This window comes from Pteropus alecto, unplaced genomic scaffold, assembly GCF_000325575.1.
Source record: "Pteropus alecto unplaced genomic scaffold, ASM32557v1 scaffold3, whole genome shotgun sequence".
NCBI classification, from domain to species: domain Eukaryota; kingdom Metazoa; phylum Chordata; class Mammalia; order Chiroptera; family Pteropodidae; genus Pteropus; species Pteropus alecto.
The window spans coordinates 15,690,964-15,710,472 of record NW_006442484.1 but is presented as its reverse complement, the minus strand read 5'-3'; the positions used below and the strand labels follow the sequence as shown (position 1 = coordinate 15,710,472).

Sequence of the window (19,509 nt, the reverse complement as noted above, 5' to 3'; positions counted from 1 at the left end):
AGTTTAGAGAATAGTAATGATGTGATTTCAATTTTAAAGGACTACTCTGGCTATTCAGTGAATAGACTCTGGGGCGGTGGAAGGAGACAAGTTTGGAGGCCTTTACCAATACAGAGGAGATGACAGTGGCTTCATCTGGGGCAGTCACAGTCAATGTAGTGAGAAGTGATTAGATTCTGCATATACTATGAAGGTGGAGACAACTTTCTAATGGATTAGATGTGGACGGGAGAGAAAAGGATGAGTAAAAGATTCTTTCGAATTGTTTTTGCCCTGAGTATTAGCAGCACAATTTCTTGGCACTGAATTCTTAGGTGAGACAGCCCAGGAAAAGGGACAAAAACCTAAACATCAGATAAATTATGTATATTAGAACTCTGAAATTCCTCAAGTTTTTCCTCATTTATCCCCTAGAATCTGCTTTCTGAATATTTCTCTCATGCCTAAAACTCACCTCCCGGTTTCTTCATATGTTCCCCATAACTTAAGCCTACTCTTAGGAAATGGTCAACAAATGTATCCACATGATACATTAAAATTAATATTAAATATGTTACCATCCTAAAGAGGTATATGAGGCTTAAAAGACGAAACCAAGATTAAGTCAAAAAAAGAATCTTCTAACAGTGGAAGTACATATTTCCATCAAGATATATAAGAGATAATTCTGGATTAGAAAAATCTACTCGAGGCTCTGAAATTCAAGCACCCAGGTAGCCTGCTTGTTTTTTGGATGGTGATGCTGTCCAAGCAAAGGAATTGCATAATCAAATTATTGTCCAAATTGAAGTTGAGAGAGCAAGAGTAAAGAACCAGTCCATTGCTGTAAAGCGATGAATAGCAACATCCTAAATTAGCAAAGCCAAAATTAGAAAAGTAGAAACATTTAGCAACTATTTTTAAAATACCCCAATCCTACTAATTGTGACATAAACTGATTCTAATAGCAATAGGATGGAAAGACGATTAGAGTTTTATAGGCAACTTCTGTTCTTTAGAATGCATGCTTTTCATAAGGCTTAGAATTGCTTACACACCGGATTTCTTTTCGCCTTCTTCTAAGACTTAAAGCAAAGCAACATGGGGTAGAATCTTAAGTGATTTAATGGTGACAGATTGAAAGAATAATTGCATTAGTTAATGGTCGTGTTTTGACTAAGCACATATAGATTTGCAAACACACTTGGAATTGAAACCCTGGTGCAAGGTATTCAGATTAAATGTGTGGTTAAAAATCAGTGTACTGCAGCATGACTAATTTATGATAATGTCTGTTGTCCTTTTAAAGTTGTAAATGCATTTAGAAAAGAATTAACTTGTCATTTTTTGCTGAACAGACGACCAAAATAAAGAGAACTGATCAAGCTTTATACATTTTATGCTCTAGTAATTTTTTATTGAATAGAGTGGGACTATTGATTACGGAAAGCTACTCTGAAGTACAAAGCTCTTTGCTCTTCAGCAGATGGCTTTGCTAGCCAAACTGCACTTATGTATTATTGATAGACTTCTATCTCTATACACAGCACTTAGCAGTACGTTAACTTTCTTACACTAACAGGGGAACAAATCTTCTATCCAGGAGGACTTAAAGTGGCACAATGGGGACTCATGAAACAATATGTACCAGTAAAAGATGGACTCAGAAAAAAAGCATCAGTATCCCGTTGAAACAATTTACAAATTCTTTGAAATGGTGGTTTCTTTTCTAAATCAGATTCTCCTGAGGGTTCCAGTTCATGACCTTTTAACTCTTCAAGTGCTACAGAAAAGCTGTTTAATTAAAGTAATAAAAAAATTATTAAAGAATTCATTAATATGATGACCATTTATTGAGCTCTATTATGTACAGGGTGTTAGGTGCTATGATAAATGGGAGAAGATATAAAAGATGTGGTAGATGACATACATGCTGCTCTGTGCTGGAAGGCAAATTTTACAAATTTAGATTATAAACATTCTTCACTCTCTTTGAAGCTATTTTTATAATCAATGACAACAGAAATTTCTTATCCAGAAAACCAGATACATCTTTAGCAGAAACAAGGCAGCCGAAGGGGATCACATACCTCAAGTTCTGTGTGCCTGTCCCTTCTCTGCATAGATGACTTTATTTAATCTCTTTGATGATGCCAATTTCAGCTGTTTGTTGTTGTTTTTTTTTTTAATAAGAAATGACTGTGAATCCTACGCACACATATAAATAAGTATAAACATGGACTAAAGTATCTTGTGCATAGTCTTGTTCTGGAACTGCTCTACATTTGAGCATGCATGCATGCATCTATCCATCCATCCATCCATCCATCCATCCATCCATCCATCCACTCACCCACTCATCCACTGTTTGATCATTTACTATAAGCCAGGTACTTTTATAGGTGTTATCCATTCTAAGATAAAGGAAAAATATAAACAAACAAAAAAGTCATATCTGTATATATGGGATGATGTGTGAGAGCATTATTAACTACTAAACACCCTTAGAGGACATGGTTACCATGATCTGGATGATCTAATTTTTATAGAGTATATTACACCAGATTCTTGAGATGAATAAACTAAGTGAATACAAATGGAAAGTTAACAGTTTCATGAATTCTCCAGCAATTAGCATAGTTTCAGACCAAAATGGGTGTTGAACAAACATCTCTTTAGGACATATCAACCCTAGCACTCACTCTGTCCCAGTAGGCAAAGGAAGCCAAAGACTAAACCAAGATTTACTCACCATTATTTTACCTGGTTCTTTCTTTGGCTTTGATATTTATCTAAAAAGATCCATCAACTAACTCCCAGAGTTTTCTCAAGAAAAAATAATTTTATCTAGAACATCTAAAATTGGGTTCAGTGCTTTAAAGAGATGCTAAGGAGAAGTAGGCTGGTCACAGGGTCACAGGGAGTTGTTTTATAAGGAAATCAAAGTGGGCTGCAGGACAACTACGTGGAACTCTGTGTATGAGTCTGCACAGGTAAATTTTTTGTGAAGAACCTCTAGACTACCTGTAATAAATTTACACATACCGGAGACAAGGAAAGATGGATAATCAGGGCTCATGTATTCAGTGCCAGACCCATGTACTGAAAGTACGTTTCACAAATTGGCTTTTCTGTGTAATGATACCACACAGTCTATATAATGCCATCAGTCATGCAGCTTCCGCCTTGAGAACTTCTTAAGCATTTTACTCTGCATTGGTCACTGTCACCTTTTAATAATGTCTTATAGTTAATTTTAAACCCTAAATGATGATTTAAGAGGTAAAATAGCCATTTTTTCATGAAAGCTGTTGCCTCCTGATGAGGTAGCAGAAGTTGCTGGTAGGTCGTCTGAGGTGTCACTTCCAAGAAAGATGCCCACAGTTTATGGTTTTCAACATTCTTCTGTGTTACAGTGTCTTCAGCCAGAATGGGCTCTCTACTTAAGCACGAAGGATCTGGAGTCATAGCTGTTCCAGCATCGAGTCTCGGTTCTCTGACATTAGGCATTTAAAATATTATAGTCCCTGTGCCCTCTGTCTTTCTTTCTGCTATCCAATAAATAGGGCCACCTTATCACTTACGGTCTTATAATGCTTTCCACCTTCCTTTTAGGTGAGATGCAGGATCTGCTATTTTAGGTGTTAATTAGGACATAAGAAAGGATCCAAGTACCAAAGTATCACATTTTTTCAAAAAGTTTTGAGGCAAAGAATAACCTCATGCCCAAGGTTATAAAGCCTAATGATAGGAGATAAACATACAATGGGAAAAGGTGGCAAGCGACAAGCAAATTTATCTCCTCTCTCATTTCTATCCCATCCCATAACATATAATATGGGTGACCAGCGTTATGCGGGGGACACACAATTACGAGTAGACTGCAATGCTGAAAGAAGGGATTTCTTGGCTATATCTGTCTTAGTCAAAATAACATACTCTTGACACGAGCTTATGGCTGTACAGAAAGCTAATTCCCTGATCATGCTAAACTTTCCAAAGTTAGAGAAATGCAGACCAGTCCCTATCTCCTTTCAAGTTAACTTAACTTAGTTGCCCCAAAGCAATTTCTAAAATGTTCTGGGCCCAGGGAATGCTTATGGAATGGCCTCCTCTGGGCCACAATTCCTTTCACAGAATCATGTCTTATGGACTGACATTCATAGTGTATAGAGCTAACATCCTGATCCGTGGGCTGGCTGGTGAAAAGAGTAGAACCAAAGCTATGCAACTAAAGAACTTCTTGAACAATATTAATATATAGGGACTAGAGTCCTTTCCAGCTCTACTCTCTTCTTGGAATGTTTTTCCTCTATTTACCCGAATGGCCAATTTCCTCACTTCCTTCAAACTCTTCCCCTACAAATCCTGCCTATTCAAATAAAGCTTCTCTAATGATCCTGTTTAATTCTGTACGCTGAGCTACACCCCCTATCCCAGTATCCCAGAAGCCTCCATCTTTACCAAGTTTAAACATTTTACTTTTTCCACAGCTCATACAAAATATATAATTAATTTTATTTATTATAATTATTTGGTATATCTTCATTGAAATTTAAGGCCCATGAAGAGAAGAAAACTTTATTCTTTGAGGTATCCCAAACATTTAACACAGTGCTTGGCACATAACAAGAGTTCAGTGTATATTTACTGAATGAATGAATGTGTCTCCTATAGCAAAGATGGAAAGATGGGTAAAAGCCAAACCACATTCAAAGAGAATTTTAAAAAACACTGTAAAAAGTCACAGAAATGTACATTTTCCTGTTGCAGAGAGATATGGTGAATAAAACTGCTTGATGCATATGAATTTCTCGTGGATTCTAGGAAAAGAGAAATGAGCATTTTGTCCCCTAATAGATATTTTGTTTCCATTTTCTTTGTTCACAATGAATTTTAATCATTGATGTCAAACTAGAACAAAAGTTAATACACAGCTTTTATGCTTTCCTGTGGTAGAGGTTACAGTTCAGATTTAAGACAAATAAGAATGCCAGCCAATATTAATTTTATTGTTATGTATGCATTCTCCTTTCCACAACCAAGTGGAATCATTAATTAACGCATCATTCTCCTTAGCAAACACTGGTTGGTATTCAGTGAATCTTCCAAGATTCTTATTTCCTGCAGATTCACCATTAGAAAAGTTTAAAAAAAAAAAAAAGTCAAGCTCAGTAACATCATCAAACAGCAGAACTAGAGGGCCAGGTTCATCTCTAATAAAATGTTTCAGCCTCTATTTTCAGATGTTAAGGTTCAACCAAAACGAAGATCAATACAGAAATTCATCTTCAGTACACTGTGAATAATTGCTATTCCACATAATTTTGTTGGAAAAAAATTCTACATGTGAATAAGTGTATACACGTGTATATATACATCCTTATCTTGGTATGTGTCTTCACTGTGACTATCATGAGAGTCAGTGTGATTTAATAAAAAGAACATCGCCTTTGGAGCCAAGCAGAACTCAATCTGAATCTGAACACATGAATGTATACACCCTTTACTGTCAAAAGTGTCACTTTGATTGATAAACTCTATATTATTCTCAATAATCTTTATAAAATCTCTGATATAGTTACTGGCCATCCATATGTCCTCAATAAAAGGTTGTCATTATTTAACAAATATAGATGCAATTCAACTTTCTCAGTCTCATCAAGGCACCATGCTGATTTCCAAGAGAATTGTCATAATTACTAAAAAGGAGAAGAAAAAGGTGGAGGGATGACTATAAATCAACAAACTGTTCAAAATATCTGAAAAAGTCACTAGTCATTCCATAGAAAGAATAAATAAATAAATAAATAAATAAAAGACACCAATGTCAAGGTCATTATTAAACCCAAATTCTATTCCTGGCAGCTTACCATTGAAAACCTTTCTGAATTTTGCCTCTATAGGGAAAAAAGACTTCCAAATTACCCAGAATTAGTAAATATGTAGCCCATTAAATTATTACAGTACCCCTTACAAGGACAGGAGAGATTCACTTTCTGCAGGAAATGAGCACACCTGCAAATGCAACTATACAGGTTACTATTCTTGTAGTGCCTCCTACGTGCTGAGCACTGGTACTGACATTTTACATACCCGATCTATAGCTTTTCAACCTTCAACACAGGCAGTGCAATTAGACATATTTTATTGAAGAGGGGAATGTCTTAGAAAAATTGTATAGCTTGTCCAAGGAAACACAGCTAATAAGAGACGGCGATGCAATTTTAATCCAAGTCTATCAAAGTTCAAAAGGTACAAAGATCCCGGGTTTGATACCATTTCCAATCCCATGCTCTCCCCTAAAATTAGTGTTTCAAAAGGTTGAACATGCACTCAACATAACAAGAGAAAACTCTGTATGACAATATCTTAATCTCTAAAGGATCATGAACTACATCTACCTTCTCCACTTTTGAGATAAGGAATAATATGAATCACCTTAGTAAAAAAATGAGCCATATGTTTATTAAGAAGTATGTTGAATCTATACTGATATCAAGGGTGAGAAAAAGGAAGTGAGTGGCTAAAAATATGACAAGAGAAACTTGCCCTTTATCCACCCCACAGCACCCCAATATGCACATCATTATAGGTTTAAAAAATAGCCAGGTCCATCAAGAATGCCTGTTGCGTTTCTAACCCACTATCATTCCCACATCTCCAGATCACTTATTTCTATAAGAAGCTTTTTTTTTTTTTTTTTTGTTTCATTTCATTTTTTTGCGGGGGAAATGATTCTCAAATCTTAGAAACTATAAGAAATTATAGAAAAAGTCTAGCTGAAATAGCTACAGATTCAACAGATATAGTTCAGGGCAGCTGTAATTCCAACAAATTCATCCCCAACAGACTTCTAAACAACCAGCCTCAAATGGCTTCTGTCATTAACAGACTGGACCCAGTGTGAGCCAACAACACAAAGGAAAATATACTGAAAGCTGTGACCAAGGGCTATACAGCCAGAAAAGAATATATAACCAATATCAAGATGTTAAAATGTAGCTACTAATCTATGGTAACCCTTTGTCCAACATTCTCTGGCTTCCAGGGAGCTCTGAAACAGAAATGCCACAGGGTGGCAATTAGTATGGAGACAGAACAGCATTAGAAATGGGGTGCCGCCATTCTTAGCTATGTAGCCTCAGGGATTACTTAACCTCTTCAAGCAGCAATGTCCTCACTTGCAAAATAAGAATGCTATAAATGGTCTCTCAGGTTGTTAAAAGCATTAGGTATATAGCATGTCAGGTAATGATAACTAATGGTTACTGAGCATTTATTATGTGCCAGGTATGAAGAAGTAAGTACTGCTGGTAGATGCATAAACTGACACTAGAATTAAGTTACTTGTTGCCAAAATCCACATGATTAGAAACCCAGAGAAATAAGATTAGAGCCCAGAGAATCAATACCAAAGCCTATACTCTTAACCCACTGTGCTATACTGCCCAGTGTGGAACTCTGCACTGAGTAAAGACTCAACAAATACGAGTCATGGCTGCTGTTGTTAACATCCCTATATCACATCAAACGAGGTTACATGTCACACCAAACACTCATGCCACAGAATGCACAGTACCTGGGACATGGCTGCACCGGTTCTCCTTCGACAATGCAGGCCTCTTTCTCCAGGAGTTCAGGGCACTCTTTTCCACCTCCAATAGTAACATGCTTCACATTTCGGCTCCTGCTCCTAAATCCTGGTGACAGACTCCCTGAACGACACGTCTTGGAGCAGGGACTCCAGGAGGACCACTCAGTGGTCTCGCAGTCTTTCGGCATGATGCAGGACTGCACGGTCAAAGGGAAGGAGTCTTGCATGCAAAGGCTAAAGGAACACAAACAGAAACCAGTAGGCCGTGGATCAAATGGATGCAACCAACATTGTAAAGTGCCTACAATTAAAACAACAACAACAAAAAAATCAAATGTAGTTTAAGCATCCAACTTTGAAGATTTAAAAAAAATGTTGGAGGTGTCATGATAAAATATGGGAGGATAGGCATTTTAAAAATATACATTCTACTTATCTGCAACTGTGATCCTGTTTCACTTTAGCAAGACACATATGGAAGGTGAGCATACCTTATACTTATAATGGAGGTTCTTCTAGTGTGCTTCACCTACGATACAGCCTACGGTTACCATTTATTGACTGGTCTCTCAGTATCACCTCTTGTGCTGCACTTCATAGGTACTTTCTCACCACGATCTCATGAGTTTTTACATATTATTACCTCCATTTATAGATGAGAAAACCTTGGTTCAGTAAGGCTAAATCATTTGTCTAAGGTCCAATGAAGGTAAATATAAGCCCTAGAGCATTCATCTATCCATTCTTTTAAATCCTGGGTTATGAAAAAAAATAAACAAATGTGATGATATGTTTCCCCACACCATTAGGCTCTAAGCATCAATTTCCTCATCTGTAAAATTTGGGTACTATTGAATACTAATAAGCTAATGAAAAAACAGATAAAGAAATAAAAAGATAAAATTATGTGATAATGTGATGAACGCAACATAAAAGTGTTTATGATGAGGACAAATACCGATGAAGCAGCGATAGACCACCTGGGAAGGCAGGGGTGGAGGCGGGGGTTCTAAGAGAGAAGGACACCTCATCTGGGAATTAGCAATATGGTAGAGCTGAACATACTGTTTCATAAGAACCAATGGTTAAATTTTCAGGAATTTTGCCAGCCAGTTGCTTTAATGTTAAGTCACTGAAAATTGGCCATGGTGGGAATATTTATACTATAGACATTAGCAAATGCTACAAATCAAGGCCCTGACCCCTGACCATCAGGACTGGTATTTAAATCTTTACAAGTACACCAGTGGGAAAAAGTAAAAGCCAATTTGTCAATTGTCATAAATTTTTCAACTTTAAAAGCATAAAGTTCAAAAGGGAAAGTGGATAGGTTTTAGGTTATCTATCAAAAGCAGCTGCTTTTCAAAACCAGTTCTGGAAAGGCTTCATATTGAGGGCTGAGGAATTTGGATATAATTGAGCATTAAATAATTTCAAGTGGAGGAAATTCAGTTAGACTCACAGAGGAAGACAATTCAAATAATTGGCTTTCTTTCTTTTCTTTTTTTTTTTTACCTTCTTGGTGTTAGCCTTTCCTGTATTCAATCAAAGGTATTTATTAACTTTGGGAGAAGAAAAGGATAATTTTGACAGCAATGTAAATCAAAGAAAGAGTTAATGTTCAAATATTAACTTCTAAAAATTGGGCCTATGAAATCTTGTGGAATAATGGGCTATAGATAAGATTTAGTTATGGTTACTCTACATGTGTCTAGAAAGAGATAAGCAGCAAAACGTTTCAAGTTCCTGATTTGGGAAAATATGTATATAAGTGAGCCACCAATAGAAAAATGGATTATAGGAGATGATGTGCAGTGAAAATAAAACATGCTCATACTTGGCCATATTGATGAGTAAATTACAATGAGATTTCCATATTGCTATCTTTCATGAGACCATGGAGAGTCAGTATGGCTTTCAAAACTCACAATGATATGATTCCTTTGGCCCAATATTTTATTTTTTAAGTCTATTCAGATCATATTATTCCCTTCAAAATGAAAAAGGCAATGCATACTTCATTACCATTATTCACTTCACTGTGACATTCTGGGAGCCTGTTGATCAAGACACACTAGGAAGAACTTCTCTTGAAAATGCCCCACCCAGTGCAGAATGTGCTATCACTGTGCAATGTGGAGGTACAAGGAGAGGGATATCTCTTTCTGTTTTATGACACAACAAGGAGTTTCTAGGTTTTGACTTTCAAAAATTTGTTATTGGCTGAGTTGTGCTCTCCCCTCCGCCCAATTCATATGTTGAAGTCCTACCCCCCAGTACCTCATAATTTGTCTATATTTGAAGACAGTCTTTAAAAAGTTAAAATGAGGTCACTAGGGTAGGTCTCAATCCCATACGACTGGTATCCTTATGAAAAGAAATTAGGGCAGACACAGAGTAAAGACCACAAGTCAAGGAAAGAGGCCCACAAGAAACCAACCCTCTCAACACTTTATCTTGGACTTCCAGCCTCCGGAACTGTGAGAAAAGTAATTCCTGTTATTTAAGTACTCAATCTGTGGTACTTTGTTAAGGCAGCCTAGCACACTAATACAGAAATTTAATAGCTTTTCAATTTATGTATGTTTTTAGAAAGAGTTTCAATTTCTAAAATAAATTTTCTTCTTCCTTTCTTAAAGAAGGTCCCACATTACGCAGTTTTCTGTCTACAATTGAAATGGTTGTTTGTTTCTTCCTACTTACCAGCTTTCATTCTCTGTTGCTCATCTTCTTCTCTGAAACGGATTTCCCTATTAGACTAATAGAATGGAAAAAAAGACTCCTACAAATACAAGCACTTCCATGGAGGTGCAGGAATTAATCAAGTGTTTTTGTGTTTTTGAAAGGGGCTCCTAATTCTTGGACTTAGAAAGGGCATAGGTTCCGTTGGTCACATATTTACTTATTTCTAACGTTATTTTCACCAACCTTCCTCCTTGGTTAAAAGTAATAATAATTATAAATGATAGGGCCCTGGTCTAATCTGATCAGTGAGATTTCATTTTACCAGAATACTGGGATATTAAATGGTGAATTTTGCATCATAATACGTTAGCATGACCTTAGTCTCTTGGTTGCTTAGTTTCATTTCTGCAGGGAAAAAGAATAATAAAATGTAATCGACTCAACCCTCAGAGGTGTGGTGACTTTTACTGTAAGTAGAATCGCCTTGTAAACTAAAGCCCATAACAAAGATTCTTGTCTATACCCAGAAATGGGAATCGATTTTTTTGGAGAAGGTGGTGTGACTTTTTAATAAAACAGACAAATACTGTTGATTTCTCTTTTTAAAAAAGAGATGCTATGGTAATTATACCTCCTTGACATTTATAGAGTACATTGTCATTTATAAATTATTTCACAAGTATTCAACTATAAAGGAAATCTTTAAAACTAAAAATTACTCTAGTAATTCTTACTTCCTCTGGAAATGTAAAAAAACCTCCTTACTTATAAAGTAAGGGCAGAAACTCTTATAAAAATCACCCAAAAAGTACCCTCACTTTATTAACACTTTAATTATCATTACACAATATTAAGTATGTAAAATATTCAGAAGAGTAATATAATAAATTCCCCCATTCTTTATTAGCAAAAGCAAACATTTGCTTCAGATAAAAAAATTACAAATTTAAGTGAAATCCCCTGTGTTTTGCAATCCCAGTTCCATCTTTCTTAGAATAGCCACATGTCCTTAAATTGATTTGTACTACTCTCTACCATGTTTTGATATTTTGACTAAATATGTATATGTTCATAAGTAGCAATGTAGCAGCCATTGTCTTGCATGTTTTTAAAACCTTTGCATAAATGTTGTTTTATTATACATATTACTCTGGAAATTGTTTTCCTCATTAAATATTATACTTTTTAGATCTATCCATGTTGATAAAAGATAATGGGCATTCATTTTTATTAGTGACTCATATTCCAATGTATATTTATCTATTCTCCCATTCGTACACTATTTGGTTAAGTTTAATTTCTTGGAATTACACAGGATTATGTATTGAAACTCCTTTTTACATATGTCTATTTGTTACACATGTGTGAGAGATTTTCTCCAGTACTTTTACCTGGAATTGAGCCATAAATATTCATGTAATCAAATATACTAGATATTGTGAAATTTCTCCTTTCTTATATGTTCAAAACTCTTGGTATTATAATGCTTAGTTGTTTCTACTTGAGGAAGTAGATTTGGTTTTTCAAATTACCACTGAGCTTTATTTCCTTCTTACATCTTTAGTAACTACTCTAATTTCCTATCCTATGAACCGACCCTTCCTACTGCTTGTCCATTATGCTTGTCTGACTAATAGCCTCCAAAGATGTTCACACCCTAATTCTTGAGAGCTGTATCTATGTTACTTTACATGCCAAAAGAGATTTGCAGATGTGACTGACTGTTCAGGATTTTAAAAGGTGGAGATTATCCTGGATTAGGCAAGTAAACCCAAAGTAATTATAAGAATCCCTATATGAGAGAAGCAAAAGGGTCAGAGACAGAGAAGGACATGCAATAACCAAATCACAGATTGGAATAATATAAGGCCATGAGCCAAGAAATGTGGCAGCCTGTAGAAACTGGAAAATGCAAGGAACTTTTTGGGGGGCGGGGCAGTGCAGAAAAATGCCTCCATTTCAAGATTTCTTCATTTTTAGCCCTCTGACTTCCAGAACTGTAAAATAATATATTTGTGTTGTTTTAAGCCTCTTAGTTTGTTGTGACGCGTTACAAAAATCAATGGGAAACTAATGTATTCAATTTTTTTATTGTGCTGCCTTTTCTTCTTCTTGAATTTAAAAAGTACCCTCACACACATATATAGATGAGATGATAAATAGATTCTATATAGTAACCAATTGCTTGTTTTATATGCTACAAATATCTTTCGTATAATTTTATTTTTAATTTTGTTTACAGGGTCTTTCTGTGGTACACATTTTTTCTTTATTTTATTGTTCAGTCTTTCCCTTTATATTCTGTGCTTTTTATGCCACATTTAAGATTTTTTCCCCTATCCCAATGCCATAAAGTTATACTCATATTTTTCTTCCAGAAAACTTCTATATTTTCTAATTTCATATTTAGGGCATCAATTAATTTGAGACATATTTTCACATATGGTGTTTTATAAGACCTCCTATTTGGGGACCACCAACATTGTATACATTTGTCCTCTTTATTATTTATTATTATTTATTAATAAATCTTCCTAGGTGGTCTCCTACCCAAATACTAACCAGGCCCGACCGACCCTGCTTAGCTTCCAAGATCAGACATCTGCTTGTTCAAGGTGGCATGGCCATAGACCATGGACTGTAGCTCCACTCGGGCACGAACCCAGGACCTTCTGTGTGTAAAGCAGACATGCTAACCCACTACATTATGGAACCACATCCACATTTGTTCTTGTTTAACCTACATAATTCTGATTTTTTTCTTTACATTCAGTGCTTTTTCTTTCAAAAAATTTTCCTCAAAATTATCTTTGAACTTTTTATTAATTTGAACACTTTGCAACCAAATTTTTAATGTCTAAGATTTCTTTATTTCCTATGTATTCATTTTTAATAATATCCTGCTTTTATTTCATAAATGAAACATTTCACTTTATGTCTTTGACAATATTAATAACTTTTTTTTTAATTTAGTGATCTTTTGTTCTTAGGGATTAGAATGAGGTACCTCGAGCACAGATCAGAAGCTCTTTGATTATAGGTGGGGCTCATCAAATAGTAAACATTACTGTTGATTGATTATACAGGCTTCAGACCATTTTGTCTGAGACCCTCAAATGTTGGTCTCTATTCGTCTTTACTCTTTAGCTCACTTTTTTTTTTCCAGGATAGGAAACCTCTTATCTTTTGTGTCACATATATACACCTGGCTATTAGCTTTATGAAAGCTTATTGAAGAAAGAGAACTGTCAGGGCACTCTCATAAACTATGTATGGATTTTTATTTAACATGTATTTTCACAGAATGATGTTTCGCATTTTACACTATGTTCTGTAGGTAAGAGAATAATTTTTAGGCACATTGAACTTATTTGTCCTCAGAGTTATTTACTGCCTATAATTCTTAAACCTTCCAAGAATCTTGTATTAGTCAGAATAAAATAGGCTATATACTATGGTAACACATAAACCCTGAAGTCTCAATTGCTTAACAAAGTAAGTGTTCATTTTCCTTTTGCATACATTTTGATGCAGGTTATTCAGCTCTCCTGGAAGGCACTCTTCTACCTAAAGACTTAAGAATACAGTTTGTATCCGTCTTATAGATTCACTATCTAGAATACATTGTTTCCAAGTACACCTTTAGAAAAGAAAGGTAAAGTAGGAAGGAGGATGGCCCAAAGTGATTTATGACTTTAGCCTAGAAGTGACTTACATTACAACTGCCCCCATTTCATTGGTCAGATCTCAGTCAAATGCCTCCAATATAACCACAAAGAACACAGGGAAATATATTTTCCACATGCTATGGAAGAGGCAAAAATTGATAAACCGTGGCTCGTGTCTGCTACAGCTGTGCCCTGTAAACTGATTTGCTTCTTGTAGATCTTCCAACTGAAGGAGAGCTTTCAGCTTTTCCCACCTCTGCTAAATAAATTACCACTCTTCCATCTGTTTACCAGCTCTCAAAATCTGTTGACATTTCTTTTTAGTTGTTATATCCTTTCCTGTTATATCTGTCCTTGAGAGTTTATCCCTTTTTTATTTCTTTACTGTTGTTTAAATGGGGTTTCAGAATACAGCAGTAATAAATGGTTATGTTCATTTTGCCCTATTTAACCAGAAACCTGAAAAGTTATTTAACAAAAAAAAAATCTTTGCTAAAGTAATATTGCAATCTATAAATTATCAAATCCCTAAAGAGTTAACTCTACCCTACACTTGGAAAAAATACTAGCTAAAAGTAATTTAAAACGTATGAGTAAAGTACTGAATTGTGAAAGTATTTTCATTTCTATTAATCTTATTTTAAATTATGGAATATTTGTTTATAGAATTTAATACGTTCAGCACATGCTTTACAGTTAAAAAGCTATTTTATAGACATGAAAGTGCAAGTAACTAAGAAAATACTATAGACAGCTTAAGAAAACAGTGAGCCATCTGAAAGCACAGTTTTTTCAATTATTAACAAAAACACTGAAATCCATATGGTAGCAATTTACACAAAATATAGCATAATAACAAGAGAAGAGTTGTTTCTGGAGCTTACAAGTTGTAAGTAATAACCTGAAAAGGGAAAAAATGTATACACCATGATTTAAGTGAAATACATGGCTGCTTTAGAAACCAGACTAAAAAGTGAGCTGCCTGCTATAATATAAGATTCAGCAAGTAAAGACATTTGAATAAGCAGGGTTTTTTTTTATGTCTGAAAGACAATTTTGAAAATGCAAGAAATAATTTAAAATTACTAAGAGAACATATTAAGAATTACTAAGAATTTTAGATGGAAGATTATGAGTTTCCTTTTCTATAACCTTCTTGATTGGCCAAATTAATTTGAGGTAATTTATGTCTTGCTTGACAAAAACAATGTTTATGTTAGGTTAGAATTTATACCTAATGCAGGCCATTGATTGAGATTTTTAATGTCTTTCTTTCTAATTCTCAATAATATAAAACTGAGCTATTAAGTTATCTCTTAATTTCTTTTGATTTATACTATTTTAAACATTTTACTTAATAAACCTAAAATCACGCACTAAAGCAAAAACAGCAATGTGAAATTATATTTTAAATATGCTGTTCAGTTCCTTCTGTAGAATAAAGATTTTATTCTATAGATGTAAGATAAGCACACAGATATACCGAGATAGTAAATCCTTGGGAACAAATATCCTTGAGAGTGATATTATGTCAGAATGAAATGTTTTTAATATTGTGATCATTTCCTGTTACTAGAAAACATTATTCAACAGAGATTTAAAATGCATTGCAATTCTCACAATAAAATGAACTTAATCTTCTCAAAATTTTTAGAGTACTAAGAATACTGTGTAGCTACATATTATAAATGGTTAGAGATGAAAGCAATATTAACAACCATCTGAAGGTCTTAGCCACTACCCTCATTTTACAGAGAAGTAAACCGATACCAAAAAAAGTTATGTGATTTTCTAATGGCCACAAAGACAAAACATAGAATGGCCAAGACTAAAATTAAATTTCTCTGCCTTTTAGGCCAAAATTCTGTTGACAATTAATCAATATGAGAAATCTTCTTATTACAGTTCAAATTTATAAGACCTGAAAGTTACATTGAGAAGAAAAAGGTTATCTTGACTTTCAGGTTTGGAAAACAATGGCAGTTGCTTGACTCGGAATTTCTCCTACCACTGCTACCTCCCAAAAATATCAACAAGATGAGCAAATAAAACCATACATTACCCTTCTATTCACCACTACTGGAGACAGAGAACATAAACACACACGCACACCTTCAATTCATATGTAAGCAGAAAAAAATTCTAAAAGATTACCCATTGACCACCTACAGATGCAACTTAATGTGTGTGGAAAGTAGAGAAGGGACATCCTAAGTTTTTCCATAAAAAAGACTACAGAGAAGTAAAAGACTGAGATGAAACACAGTCAAATAATTTCCAGAGAAAAAAGCTCACCAATAACTTCAAAATATATAATGCAGGTCAGAATTTGGTAGTTCATAGCACAGACACAGAGAAGGGCCTTGAAAGTATGCAGGACTGGAAGTAGCAATCTTGATGATGCATTCCTTTGAAGGATAACCACATATAGAGAGAATGGCTGACAGTCCTTAGAAATGAGATAACAAAGGAAAAGAAGAAAATAGTGGGGAGAAATAAAGGATTCTGCAGAAACAAAAGTGAAACAAGACACACCAGTCTCTCCCCACCACCATTACAAGCAACAACATTCACAAATGAAATCTCACAAAAGAGGGCAGACCTGCCAGAAGAGGATATTTTTGAAACAGGAACTGTTCAAGAAATGAATAGGACCAGAAATAGAGACTCCATTGATTCAAAACTACAGTGAAAAATCAGAAAATGTAAAAGATTTTCTGCTGGTAAGAAATCTCCAAATAACCAACAACAAAGCAAAAAATACTATAATACAACACATGAAACTGTAAAAAAATCCTCACATAAACATTTGGAGATATATTTTTAAAATCTACCTTGAATCAGAAATATAAAAACTAAGACCACAATGAAAAAATAAAAATCAAGAGGAAGTAAAATGAGAATTGAATGAACTCAGGAAGAAAATAGAAGAAAAAAAGTCATTTAAAAAATGAATACTGAATTATAAGATGCCCCCAAAAAGAACAAATTCAAATAAAAATAATATAGAGCATTGAAGAAAAGCAGGAAAAAAAAAGAATAAGGTGAGATAAAGAAAAAATGGGTCAGAGAAAGTAGATGAAATGGAAAATAGGCAGGGAGGTCCAACATATGTGTATTAGATGTCCTAAGGAGAAAAAAAAATCAATACACTGTAACAAAATAATGTTTTCAATGTAATCCTCAAAAAACTTTCCAAAAATAAAAGAACTGAATAAATACATTGAAAGGACCCACCAGGTACCACAGAAATCTGACCCAGAATAATCAACACAAGACACATACTAACAAAACTATTAGACTTTAAAGATTAAAAAAAAAAAAAAGAATCAGGTTTTCAGACAAAAAGAGGAAAACATTTCCAAAGACCAAAAAATTAACTGGCAACAGACTTCTCAAAAAACAACACGTAAATCAAAGCTGCAGTGGAGTAGCAATTTTCAAGAAAAGTAAAGAGAAAATGTGTATCGAGAATGTTATAGCCTGCTAAGCTGTTTTTCAAACAGTATTTAATCTGCCATATTCAGGAAATACTGTAAATTGTGACTTTCCATAAAACCTATTGAAATTAGATTTTGATCCAACCAAAGACAATTTGGAAATCTTTGGCAAAAGGACCGAACTTAAGCATTTCATATATATTAACAATAAAACTAAGACTACAATGAAAATGGGATTATGGGTAGAAGAATAACATATAAACATGATATGTTCTGACAAGTAGAAATAATTCACCTAAAAGATAAAAGGATAAGGGAAAAAAAATGGGAAAGTAGAATAAGGTTATAGGTCATAGGTGGGAATCATTTAAAATTGATATAACACATAGTAATAAATTAGGTTAAAACCCTACAATGGATAATATTCCTTCTACTTAAGTGAACACAGAACAGTCATAAAGATTGATGACATATTAAAACACAAAGAAAACATTCACAGATTCTATAAAGTAGAAATATTATAAACAACAATCTCAGATTATAATACAATAATGCTAAAAAACAAAACGAACAAAAACAAAACAAATAGTGCTGATCTAGAAATTAAAGTATCTTACATCCAACAAATTTTGGGTGAACGAACACAAAAAAATTTATAAATTTTTAAAAATAAAATGATAAAAAGACTACATGTTCAGAATCTATGAGATCTATTTAAAGCACTGATCAGGGGAAAACTGATAAGCCTAAACATGTATGTCAATACAAATAAAGAAAATTAATTACATACTACCCAAAATAATCTATGGATTCAATGCAAACATTACCAAAATTCCAGTGGCATTTTTTAGAGAAATAGAACAAATAATCCAAGTATTTGAATGGAATCACAAAATACTTCATATAGTTAAAGCAAGATTGAGAAAGAAAACAAAGTTGGAGTTATCACACTCTCTGATTTCAAACTATACTACAAAGCTATAGCAATCAAAACAGTATGGTATTGGCATAAAAATATACACGTGAATTAACGGAATAGAATAAAGAGCCCAGAAATAAATCCATGCATATATAGTGAATTTATTTAGGACAAAGGATCCAAGAATATACAGCAGGAAAAGGATAGTCTCTTCAATAAATGGTGCTGGGAAAAGTGAAGAGCCAGGTACAAAAGAATGAAACTGGACTATCATTTTATACCTTACAGAAAAACAACTCAAACTGGATTAAAGGCTTGAATGTAAGACTCCTATATGAAAACATAGGCAGTAAGCTTCTTGACATAGACCTTGACAATGATATTTTTGGATTTGACAGAAAAACCAAAGCCAACAAAAGTAAAAGTAAACAAGTCAAACTATATCAACTAAAAAGTTTTTGCACAGCAAAGGAAATAGGCAACAGAATGCAAGGGTACCTACTAAATGGGAGAATATATTTCCAAATTATATATTCAAGAAAAGGTAATATACCTTCTTGAGGGGTTCATATTTATAAACATAAAAGGAACTCACGTATAACTCAATAGCAAAAAAAAAAAAATCCAATTAAAAAATAGTCAGAGGGCATGAATAGACGTTTTTACAAAAAAGACATACAGATGGCCAACTGGTACATGAAAAGATGCTTAACATCAATAATTATGAGGAACATGCAAATCAAAACCACAGTGAAATATCACTTCACACTTACTAGAATGGCTATTATCAAAAATACAAGCAATAACAAGTGTCGGAGGGGATGTGAAGAAAAAGGAGCTCTCATGCACTGTTAGTGGGACTGTAAAATGGTGCAGCCACTATGGAAAACAGTATGGAGGTTCCTCAAAAAATTAAAAATAGAACTATCATATAATACAGCAATTCCACTTCTGGATATTTATCCAAAGAAAACAAAAACACTAATTTTTTTAAAAAGTACACACACACACACACACACACACACACAACCATGTTCACTGTAGTGTTATTTATAATAATCAAGACATGGAAACAACCTAAGTGTCCAGTGACTAATGGATAAAGACAATGTGATATATATATATACACACATATATATGTATATATGTATATGTATATATATGTATGTATGTATGTATGTATGTATGTGTGTATGTGTGTGTGTGTGTGTATATATATAT

General features: G+C 34.2%; 1 protein-coding gene across 1 annotated transcript in view; it reads right to left on the bottom strand.

Moving 5' to 3' along the window:
- Window positions 1–19,509, bottom strand: part of THSD7B (thrombospondin type 1 domain containing 7B) — a 745,753-nt gene that overhangs the window by 462,112 nt on the left and 264,132 nt on the right. Inside the window, exon 4 of the mRNA XM_015596500.1 lies at window positions 7,562–7,810. Within this exon, the coding sequence (XP_015451986.1) occupies window positions 7,562–7,810 (249 nt within the window). The remainder of the gene's footprint in view (window positions 1–7,561; window positions 7,811–19,509) is intronic.